Genomic DNA, 12,829 nt, shown 5'->3' on the forward strand with positions numbered 1-12,829 from the left:
TGGTCGAAGGGAACAAATTTCTGGTTATGAGAAGAATAAGTTCTGGGGATGTAATGTACAACATGGTGACCATCATTAACAATACTGTATTGTATATTTGAAAGTTGCTTAGAGAGTAGATTTTAAAAGTTCTTAACATACTCGCCTCCCCCGCCAAACACAGATTGTAACTATGTGAGGTGATGGATGCTAACTGAATTTATTGCAATAGGTACATACAGCATATCATTACTTTGTACATATTAAGCTTTTACATAGTCTATGTCAACTTTATCTCAATAAAGCTGAAAAAATATTTAAAAAACGAATGAGCAGAATTAAAATAAATAAATGAACTGAGTATGCAACTCAAAACCCCAGGGAAAAAGTGAGTGAAATTAGCATTGGAAGTGGTAGTGAACTCCATGGATGGCCTTGAATACCTCAGTCTTCCTGGTCTCACCTCCCTGCCTGAACCTCTCAATTTTCTCTGCTGTCAGATAATTAACAGGAAGGCTTTGAGGGTGGCACATACCTTCGTTTATTAGTAAATTGCTCTCCAGAAAGTGCTTTGAGGCAAAGCTAATTTCCACCAATGTGAGAAGATTTGGTCCCATCAGAAGAAGGATGTTATTTGAATATGTGCCAAAAAATATATATTTTCTGTCTTTCCTTGGTTGAACACTCAATGGGAGTTACTCTCATTAGCTCCCCTTCTTTATGGCATTTGAATAAAACAGACAAGTCAGTCTTGAAGATGATAAATGACTAATAAATTTTAATTGGCACTTTAGCTCATAAAATATAAACAGTCATTAAATTCATCCAATAGATTGTTAAAATGGAAGTGCTAAGAATGGCAGAATATGCCAAAATAGCAGCTTTAAGAACTTCTGGTTTCCTTCCGTTCTCAAGACTAAACCTACAGTCAAAATTCCTAATGGAAGATATAGAGAAGAATTAGGTAAGATTTTTTGAAGGGATAAGAAATATGGAGAAGAGGGAAGTGAATTAAAATATACAGATGCAAAATAAAAACAATTCTTCAAATGTCTTGTAAATGATGTGTTCTTTGTTTTCACAAATACGAGTGCTGCTATAATTACTGTGGGGGAAAGAAAGGCCAGATTAGGTGTGGCTTCTTCTCTGATACACTGGCTAGGGTGGAAGAAAATGCTCCTTTTTAAAATAAGCAAATTAGCCTTGAGTAGGTACAGATAGAACATTTATAGGCGAACAAAGAGAATCCGTGTCCTCATAACTATCGCAAGCCAGTAGGGCTTTTGTTTTCAGGGTCCTTTTTAAACAAGACTCAGTGTGGATCTGTGTTGGTAGTTTCTAGAGCATTTGTCCCATGACATTTTTCATCATCTTTTAATCTTGGGTGACCTAACAGGACATTGGCCAGTTTGAAGTGTCTTCTTTTGATGCAGTAAGTTCATGTCTATAAATTTTCTTAAATAAATAATAAAGAATGCTCACAAGATTTAATTGTGAGAATATTCACTGCAGAATTGCTAATAATAGCCAAAAACTGGGTGGGGGGGAGGTTATGTGAATAGTCAACAATAGGAGTTTATCTACTTAATGGGGCAGTCATCCAATGGGTCACTGCAGTGTTTGGACAACATGCGAAGTGCTGGCCTTCCAAGACATGAGGTCTAAAGAAGAAAGCATGGCACTCTGGAGGAAGCACCTTCAAAGCAGTCAAATGGGTAGTCAAACAGAGATTCATTGTCTAAACTTCTCAGTTCTCAATGGAAACTGAAATATGGAAGACAAGCTATGCCAGAGACTGCTACTTATCTCTGTTCTCTCATTCTTCCTTAGGAAAAGAAGCTTGATTTTATTCTGGCCAATGGGTTAAAAATGAACAAACAAAAACATTTACCAGCTTTTCTTCAGTTAGAGATAACAAATGAGATGCAAGCAAAAATTAATGGGTGGGAGTTCTAGGAATGCCAGTTAAGAGGACACATAGCTGGCATGAGCCCCTCTTCTCCTTCCTCCTCTCGTCCTTTTTGTTAGACTAGAATCTGGGGATTATGGCAGGAGTTCTAGCAGCCACCTTGAACCAGGAGCCATCCATACCATGAGGTGACCTTGAGTATGAAAATCCTTTAATAGAGTAAAAATATATATACAGGAGCCTGAGACCCCAGTGATAAGAAAATAAAATATGAGCCCTGGACCGTCTACCTCCAGAATTCTTTACATAGGTGAAAATAAATCCTTGTAAACTTAAGCCACCATTATCTGGATTTTATAGATGTGCAGATGAATCTGACTCCAATTGATTCACCTACTAAATGGAAATCAAAATGTTCCTTAAAGAATCACTCAAGGATACCGGCCTGTAAGTAGGAAGCTGCTCTTAGGAGGTGAGTCATGATGGAAAATATTATTTAATGAAGGGCATTAATATTGCCTTACCCAGTAATAACTGTTAACTCTTACTTTTCTCTATCAGAAGAGCCAAGAATTAATGTCTCTGAATTTAATTTTCCAAATATGTGTGTCACTGATGATGTCAATTGAATCTGATGATTCAAGAATATGTTTATGTGAAAAAATTTGGTTATCCTATAAAACAACATTGGAGAGTCAAAGACACAATTGGTTGTAGCTGAAAGTTTCAAAAATATATAATATTCAATTTTAATATATTTGCTTTGCTATAATGCAATCTCCCTCTGTTGCCAGAAACATTTGACAAAGTCTTTTAAACATAGAAAGTTATGTTTCTGTGGATGATTTTAAAGAATATAAAAGAAAGGGGAGCTGAGTGCCCTGTTAGGGTCAGTATGGCTTAAAAAGAAAAAAAAAAGACTAGGGAAGGTGAGATGCCTGTAAAAGAGAGCAAAGGTTCAGCAGAGTTAGCAAGTAAGAACCAGAAGTGATGACTAAAAATGTAAAGTCCAGAAAATTTGAATAAATCTTGGGGAGGCCATTAGCATAGGATAGGGGACTCAAATCAAATTTATGTAAATCTGAAAGAATAGGATCCTTCAGCTGATACCAGAGTAACCTTTTTATACATACTAAAGACTCAGATATGTATTCTCAAATCCCTTACTACAGGATCTGAGATCATGGTGAAATGTGTATGAAGGAAATTTTAACACTTTAAGTAAGAAGTTAGCCTAATCTCAGACTCTAGGCAAACTTTCTCTCTCCAAGAATTCTTCAGTTGAAATGCTCCTGATCTGACCCCTTGAGTTTTTCCAGAGGGTATTAACAAATTAATTTATCTAGACTATCTAGAACATTCGTGAGAAATTAAGCCCAGGTTAACATAGCAGACTATGGATTTGACTAGAACATGCAACTCTTCTTTTTGACAATAGATGGTGAAATTTCAGTTCATTTATTATTATTCTTGACAGTACTTTAAATTCTAAGCTGATATCCTTACCACCTCTAAATTCTTACACTCTAGAAGAACACATAGTTTTGTAGAATGTTGGTTACAACACTGTAATTGAAAAAATATGGTGAAAGAAAGTTATTATACCCTCATCCAAGAATTTTGCATTTACTCGATAATCCTAATTACCCTTTACTCTATTTTCTGGGATATATTCTTTAAGCTCATAAGACGGTATGATATGGTAATATCACCTTAGTGAACCATGGAGGCTGCTGTGTATAGGGAAAGTAGAACTCTTTAGAATGCTTTGGTAGCACTGATAATGATATTTTCAAGTTTGTTGTATAAGGAGTTATTTTTATAATGGAATCTTATAAATATTTAAATATGTTAAATTTGCTGGAAGAAAAATTCAAATTTGAGTTTTATATCCCTGTAGAAATTTCTCCCAAATTTGCGGTTGCATTTTGGACTGATAATACACCAATTCTATTGATAAAATAATTGAAAGTGAGGAACCATTGGAATTCTGCACACACTGCAGTTATGTACCTGTGATGGCCAGCTGAGCCACAAAGGTCATTCTCGACTTCCTCTTCCTTCTCAGTGTAGAGAACAGCATGATGGCATTTCCAACAATGGTAAAAACACAGAGGACCCACAGAGTTATCAACTGCTCAGTCTGTGAGAAACAAAGCAACACAAAACTGGTGTATCAGTGAGGATCAGGGTACTTTACAGAATGCAAGGCTCAGGCTTTGGTGTTGAAATGTCTTCCTCCTGGTCTCCTATCCCCACCTGTCAAAGCTCTACTCTCAAGAGAACGAAGGCACAGTTGTCCTTATTTACACTGGCAGCAGTGTAAATTGATGCAACCTTTAAAAAGATCCATTTGGAAATATATGTCAAGAGACAAAAATGTATACACAGTATTCTTGCCAAACAATTTTAAGCCTATGTGAAAGAATTCTAAGTTTGAAAAAGAACACTACAATCACTACGCATATTTACTGTAAGAAGAAATTGGAAATTGTTGAAAGATAATAGGATAGTTAAGTAAATAAAGCACTTCAATTCAGTGAACTATTATGTAGCTATTAACAATGACAGACATGAAGATTATGTGGCAACATTAAAAATGCTTATAATATAATGGTAAATGGAAAAACATAATAAAATTGTATGTTGGGTGTGATTACAACTCTGCAAAATTATACATGCAGGGAAAAGACTGAAGTATACTAAAATGTTAAGCGTGGTTATTTTAGGGTAGTGTGATTATGGGTTATCTTACTATTTCTCCTTTGACAGAATTATATAATATAGTAATATTAAAGTTCCACTGAATAGTGTATAATTAGTAAAGATGAATAAAGCAGGAATGCTACTCATTTAAAATGTCAAGTTCTTCATAAAAAGTTTTCCACTCTTCCTTCAAATGGAACTTTCCATCTACCTAAAGTCCATAGCCCAGAATAAGCAGAAGCCCGGGGGAACAGGATGGGTTGGACATAAGGACGGGGTGGGCTGAGCTGTGGGTGAGGAACAGGGAGCCAAGGGGATCCAGAGACAAGTCGGAAATCAGAAGCCAAGAGACTTCAGCCCAAAAGGTCTGGGCAGAGTCCTGGTAAGAATGCACACGTCTAAGACTGGAATGAGAAGTGCTTCTGTTTGGAGAAGATGGTAAGAAGAGCCTGAAGAAACCCCTTGTGATGGTAAAATTGTATGTGTCAACCTGGCCAGGCTAGAGGACCCAACTGTGTGGTCAAACCCTAGTGTAAGGTGGTTGTTGTGAAGGTGTTTTATAGATGTGATCAACATCTACAATCGCTCGACTTTAAATAAAGGCAGATTACCCTCCCTAATATGGGTGGACTTCAACCAATGAGTTGAAAGCCTTGAGAGCAAAAGCCGAGGTTTCTCCGGGAAGAAGGAATGCTTCCTCAAGAATTCCTTGTGGGACATAGAAATCAAGCCTAAGTTTCCAGCCTGCTATATCCTTTAAGGATTTCAGACTTGCCACTCTGAAACACTGCAAATCAAATTATCCCGGTTAGATGTATCAGTGACTTGGAGGTCAAGCCTCAGGAGGGCTGGAGCAGTCAGTGCTGGCTCGCCTGAGCCTTTTCTTAGGAGCTTGCAGTAACTGTGCTTTGGGCTGGGCGTCCCAGGGTGCTCTGTGAACAGGTCAGTGTCTGTTCTCCTTGGGATTCGATGATGTGTACGGAGCAGGTTGAACAAATCCTGTGAAATCAGGTCCACTCCTTCTGCTTTGGAGTTTTCTATTGAAAGACAATCTCAACCTTAAGTCACTGGCTCCAGGAAATTTCCAGGTGAGAGAAGTTCCCTACTGTTGCTTTCCAAGAGCCATGTTTCTTTATTTGTTAATTCATTCAGTATCAGTGAATTGTCTCTAGTAGAAAGTGTTGGCACTACAAAGGAGACTAAAACATGTAGATTGTATAAATTATACCCAGCCAGAATTAAGTCCTGTTTCATCAAGTTGTACAAAGGTCATTAAGTATGAAAACAATTACATAGTTGTAGGATCATTTATTCATAGTATACTTAAACCCATGCTTGCACATACACCTAAACACACACGCATCCCAGGGTAATACGAGGATTTGGAGAATTATGACAATAGGAATTGGGGAAACAAGTGTAGAGGCATTTGAGCATCACAGTCAAGTGAGCCATTTAGTAGAAAAGTGAGTGGGCATTCAAACCAGCCTGATTTGGAATCAGATTCTTTACTACTTGCTAGATGTGTGACACATCAGTAAATGATAACCTCTCTGAGCCTGTTTTCTCGTTTATAAAATGAAGACAGAAATAAAATCTGTCTCAGGATACTTGTGATGGATAGATATGATGACAAAAATGGAGATTTCTAGCTCAGTGACTGATGCATAGTACACACAAAGTAAAACTTGGTTTATCTCCTTTCTTAGTTTCATGGACTACATTTAGGTTTGAGCAGTGATTTATAAATAACTCACTACTTTTTAAGAATGATGCTTGAATTTACCCTCTTTGTCCTATTTTCAGTTCCAGTCTGCTGAAATTTCACTTGAGCCTCACAGGCTTTCCACCTGCGCCTCTTCCCCACAGGTACGGACGGTATACCAACACCATTCTCAGAACCAGTGTTTAAGAATATAGTTGGGGATTAAATGCCCCCTAGTGGTCATGTGAGGCAAAAATTCAAGCCAGATGCTCAATAGTGAGTAGAGGGAATAGGTGAATTTGGAATTTTTCAGTGACTAGAGACTGTTTTAAGCTCAGTTAAATAGTTGTGGGATTATGACTAATTGGTTTTTAACCTCAAGTTACTGAGGTCACGCAGTGACCCCAGCTTCCTGCAGAGCAGAAAATTACAACCTTGGTTTGAGAGGGATGAATTGCAGTGTTCTCTTGACGATGCTGATGCTGCCATGGGGCTGATACCTGGGATTTGACTCCATGCGATATGCTTCCAGAGCCAGAAGGATTTCCATGAGGCCAGGCATTAAGTCTGAGTCACCATTTTGGACTGAAATTTTATCTTCCCCATAGAAAGTAATTAATAAATATCTGATGGATGAATATATGGTTGATGACAAGGACAAGGGTACTTATAAGTATCGTAAGAGGTTACTTGAAATGAAAATCATCTCAGGAAATACAGGACATTTAGCTGTATGACTTGTTGAAACTAGATATGTCAGATTTGTCTGGAGAGGAAGACATGATTTATTCAAATCCAAGGAATAATAATCCTCTTTTCCTTTGCAGTCCCGGAAACTGAAAACAAACAAAACCAAACAAAGACAAACAAAAAAACTCTAAGGTATCTTTAACAATCACAGAGTGAATAGGAACTAACATTATTTGAGCGAATCACTTTTTAATCTAGCACCTGACTGACTTAGTTTGTAATGTATAATAGGTACTCAGTAAATAGGTACTCATTGGTCAGGCTGCCAATCGTCACAGCCTGACTGATGAGATGACACTGTCCTCATTCTTATAGGTGAGGAAGTAGGGCTCAGAGAAGTTGATATCTAGGATACCTGGCTTATAAGCGATACAGATGGAGTTTGAACATGGCTTTGCTTGACTGAAAGTCCATGCCCTGCTTACTGTAGTGGCTTTCTGCTCGAATATTAGGCCAGAGACGGTGAAGCTGCCTCATTTCTTTTCAATTTTCAAGTGGGAAACAGATCTTCATTTTCCTTCTGACCCAAACTTGTCTGAAGCTGGGTTTTTGGAGCTGAGTCGGTTTCATGACTGTCTTCCCCAGGACTGAGAGTAAGGTCAATGCTCAGTATGTGTTTGGATGGATGGACTCTGGAGTAACGTGTGGCTTCCACACAGCAGAAGTCGTAAATATCGCACAAGATGCAGCTACATCGTCTGCCCCAGGGATCACAGGGCTTTCTCTACCCTTTACATTTTTATGTTTCATTTTATGGTTCCTGTTATTTCTGTGATGTTGAAGATGAATATCTCAAACACAGGAAGGAGAGAATACATCATACTTCCCAAGAGAGGAACTGAAGTCTCAGAAGGTTATGATTCAGCCTCAGTTCTCAGCCAGCAGTCCAAGAAGCTCTGCTGTCCTGTCACTGAGACCAGTGTACCACCTGTCATTCACAGCATCAGGCTCTGAGGTCTGCTCCAAGCCTCAGTAATTGGCTTAGGTGGGTTGGAAATACCAAAAGCAGAGCTCTGAAAGCATCTAATTCCATTGAGGCTGAATCACTATGTAACACAGGGAGCACACAATCTGAAGTGAGATAGGCAGGAGCAGACTGCAAAGCTTTGGATTCCCAAAGCTGCCTCATTAGACTTGGGGAATGAGATGCATTGAGGATCTGTAGACCCTTGGGCAGTGACCATTTCTGAACCATCGGAAACCTGTCATTCAGGAGTTTGTCCCAATTTTTCCCTGTGTCTCGCGCTACCTGCTGCTTCAGAAGCATTGCCAGGTGGTCAGCAATCACTAAGGAGGTCAAGCAGGAGGCACGGGGGTAGGACCAGGCTTGCTCATGGGAGCCTCTGCCTCGGCTACCTCCCCACGACCCCCTCCTCCTGCCGATGCCCCTTTGGAAAATCTGCATTTTCACCACCCTCCCAGTAACCCAGCTTGGAGACATCCTTGCAAATACCATGGAATTATTGTCATCACAACCACCTATCTGCACTCACATTTTCTAACTGTTTTACCTGGACCTCTGGGAATTCCGTCTTGGATTACTTTCAGGATAGCCTTCATTGCTAATACTCAATTATGAAAAAATATATAACGAGACTTTTTAATTAGTTACTTAAATTAATTTAAGTAATTAGTTTATTGTTTATAAATTATATATTTATAGTTTATTATTTAATTAGTTTAATTAAATTACAAAAAAATTAGAGAATTACATAAAGCTGCATGTAAGTGTGGATGTTAATTCCAGTCTTATATTTTTGTAAGGCTCTTAATATCATTTTAATAGGGGTCTTGAACAGAAATGTAGGTTGCACCCTCTGACTAGGGGCTGGTAGGACCAGCTGGCAGGAGGCCTCCTGCATGTAGAAGAGAGAACATGAATGGAATGGGAAGTATTGTCGCAGCCTGGGTCTGTTGAGGTGGACGGCAGGGCTGTGGACCAAGATGGTCCCAAATATCAATGGTTGGGCACTAAGTGTCATCCTGTGATCTCTCATGTAGTGTACCAGAGGGGGAAGGCATTTACCCTGAAGGGAGAGCCTTGGCATATACCTATACGATGATGTAGAAATGATACTCAGGCCCGAAGTAGGAAGCTGTCCTTGAAGTCATGTTGCTGTGACAATGATTATACTGGTTTACAGTCTGTATAATCAAGCTCAACAAACATTTATTGAGAATCTAGCAGCTAAGTTCAACATACGTTGGGAACTTTACCGTAGTTCCACAGAAGTTCCATAGTACCATAGAAGGAAGGCTAGGACAGGGAGCTTCTAGTCTGGTGGTAGAGGCATATATGTAAACAAAAATTTTCAGTGTGAACTACTGTAATGGAGATGCTGTAGGATCCCCAATAAGGGGCATGTAGTAGAACTTGAGGAGGGACTGGTCATGGTTGGTCAAAAGGTATATCCTGGAGAAATTAATATGTGAGTTGAGTCTGAGAAATGAGTAGAAGTAGCCAAACAAACAAGTAGGTTGCTTGGCAAGAGTATGCATGAAGGCAGACTGAAAACTTTCAGGTTAGTGATGACAGACAGGGACCATCCATGAACGTTATGTGTGGTCACAGATCAGAGAAAGGCTTATAATGAGAAACTGGACTTGTGTCCTAAAAACTATTTCAAAAGTGGAGAAGGGTCCACACTGAGTCTTTGTCCTTAGTTAAAAGAACTTGCTACCAAGAGAAAAGATTCCTCCCCATCTGGAATCTTCCCCAATTGTCTTCATTGCATGTACTACCTTTGCCCTACTTCTCAACACCATCATCATAGGTGACAGAATACAACTTTAGCTCCCTCAAACTGGGACTGAACAAGAAAGCAATTCACTGTCTAACATTTATTTCTTAGTTTAGCCTCCAGGACATATTGAATAACTGTATTATTCAATACAGCTCTTTCTACTCTGACCAGAAAGGGTTAGTTACTAGTCTGGAGTATTTGATCATTACTGCCATGGGTCATATTTCGAGTTTAATTAGCAGTGTTAACTTCCCACTGCCTAATTCTTCTCATTCATATCAGGCTTTGGTGCAAATCAGGGACTGCCTTTACATGACAGGCTGATTCAGCTTTCTGGTTACTAGTGAATCGTTGAATTTCACCAAAAACAGAAATGCACGTGTCCCACATTCATTTTAATGTGAGTCCCTTCTTGTGATTCGTTCTTGAATCACAAAATGACCTCCGGATTAATCACAAATAGGGTACACTGGAAGCTTTGAGGCAATTAAATTCTGGGATTCCATCTGAATTCCCATAGTATATCAGACCACAGATGCTAGAAATCATCTTAAAACCCACTGGGCTCCAGTCTAGGTAGAAATTAATATTGTTGAACAAATAAATGAAGTGTCTGCTGTGTACCAAGAACTGAGATTAACATTTAAATTGCTATTTGAGCTCTAGATCCTTGAAACATAGAACACTAACATTTGGATAAATTAGGTCCAAATCTCTACAATGTAGTAGAAACCAAAGTAATTCTATGTAATAAAAATACCAAGAAACTATTCTTCCTCATGATCCACATAATTAAAAAAATAACACTGTGGGAATTTGTTTTCTGTTTTGGAGGTGCTACTCAACAGGGAAAGTGTCCAAGGAAACTTCCCCCTGAGGGCTTATCTCAGCTCAGACCATGATACAATCAATCTGTCATTTCCAGTCCTTCCAGGAGGCTCAAAATCAGGTAGCTAGAAGAAATCTGGGGGAGTGAGCAAATGGAAGGACAGAAGCAGATGTGAGGCCAGGGCATGGAGCTGAACATCCTGGTAGATGAGAACAGGTGGGGGAAAGGGGCGTGAGAAGGGCTCTATATGATTCCAGGGAGATGGTTCTAGTCCTATATTGCTACTCTTGGCGGCTTCATTTTCTGTTCATCTAAATTGGGTGGCTGGTCAACAGAGTTTAAAAAGCTAATGATTAGTGTACATCCAATGACCGCTGGTCATCTGCCTTGGTTTCCACTGTCCTCCCATTCTCTTGCCTGTGTTTCTAGTCCCCTACATGCTATCTGATCCCCTACATGCAAGCCTCCCCAGCCCAGGGTTGAACACTAATCCTTCCACCTCTCATTAGTCACTTCATAGGCTCCCTGGCAGCCTATCCAAAGTCGACACATGCAGGCACCTGCCGGACTCCGAGCATCACTCCCACTCCACCCGAGCCTCTTGGATTTCGATGGAGTTGGCCACATCACCTTGGGCCTATGCTTAGGAGCCCTGGTTCCTAGCAGAGGCTAGTGCCCTGGGCCAGGTTGATTCTCTAAGCCTGATGCCTGCCTCTGTCTAATCCACCTACCTACTATTCTCAACATGGAAGCCCAAGTGCACTTTATGGTTCAGCCCATCCCAATGATAATAGAAAAATGACACAATTGGAAAACGGAGTTTTAAAGGAATAGATAATTCACAGGTTGCATGCTTAATCCAGAAATCACTATTAAGATACTAATTGGGGGTCAGAGTGGGGAAAAAATTCTAAGAGGAGCAATATGAGAGAGGAGAGAAAGAAATGAATTAGGAGAATCACTACATTCATCACTAAATTCCTGAATTCTGCTTTGGCTCTGAAAGTGTGTAAACTTCATTATTTAAAGACTGCATCCCTCTCGCACCCAGACAGTTCATTACTAGGGAGACGCTGGCAGGTCTTCAGACCCTTTGATGTGTGATTCTTGGGGGCCAAGTGCATTATCTGGAACCTCCTCTTCTTCCATCTGGCCTGCTTTACCATCACAAAGGTGTCTGCTTTCAGATGCCTCTTAGAGCCTCCCTTGTGATTTGTCTGCAGAGGAAATAGATCCTTTCATTTGCTCCCATGGAACTGTGACTTGCAAAATATTTTTGAGACATTACATAGTGTATTTTACATGATTATTTTGTTGATTCTGATAATAAAAGTAATAGGTGCTCACTGTCAAAAATTTAGTGAAATATTTTAAAAGTGCAAGGACAAAACCCCATCTGCCAGAGAGAATTTCTCACTTTCCCATTTTTGGTATATTCCTTTTTATATTTTCTGGCTATATATCTGGATATGAATAGGTATTTATATATCTGTAAAACTTGGAATATATTATATATGCAGTTTATTGTGATTTTTTAAAAAGTTTAACATTGAATAAGGAACAATGATTATTATAGGTGCATAATATTTCTTAATATTCCATCCTGTGGCTGTGTCACAATTTCACTTTTCTACTGTCAGATATGTACTCAATGAAATAATCTAACACAAATGACTATGTCTAAAGTTTCCTTGAATATTTCTTTACTATTCTTAAGGTTTAATCCTGCAAGTAGACCTAATAAGTCCAAGTGTAAATGTACTGTTTATGCTTGCTGTATATTACCAAATTGCTCTCTAGAAAAGTTGGGTTAAGTTGTCCCGATTTACTTTCCCACCAGCAGTCTACAAGACTGTCACATGCTTTTGTAACATCTGTCTTTAATCCTTGCTAATTTGATATGTCTTATATTATGCTTCATGGTTAAGTTTGAATTGTTCAGACCACAAGCAAATAACATTTTTTTATACATTAAGTCGGCATTTAAACTAAAATTCTTTTTATTTCCTTTGCCTGTTTTTTCTGTTAGAAATATCTTTTTTCTCCTAAGAGCTTTTATATATTAAGGACTTTAGTCATGTTATATTTGTAGTACAACTATTTCATATTATAATATGTAATATTATGTTTATGTACATATAAATATTATATATTTATTTTTATTGAAAATACTTTTCTTTGTTTCCCCTTACATTTTTATTGTTAGG

General features: G+C 38.7%; 1 protein-coding gene across 1 annotated transcript in view; it reads right to left on the reverse strand.

Moving 5' to 3' along the window:
• NPSR1 (neuropeptide S receptor 1) overlaps positions 1-12,829 on the reverse strand; it is a 138,846-nt gene that overhangs the window by 107,432 nt on the left and 18,585 nt on the right. The window contains 1 exon segment of the mRNA XM_060304945.1: positions 3,902-4,031. Coding sequence (XP_060160928.1) covers positions 3,902-4,031 — 130 coding nt within the window.

Source organism: Globicephala melas, chromosome 9 (genome assembly GCF_963455315.2).
Source record: "Globicephala melas chromosome 9, mGloMel1.2, whole genome shotgun sequence".
Taxonomy (NCBI): Eukaryota; Metazoa; Chordata; class Mammalia; order Artiodactyla; family Delphinidae; genus Globicephala; species Globicephala melas.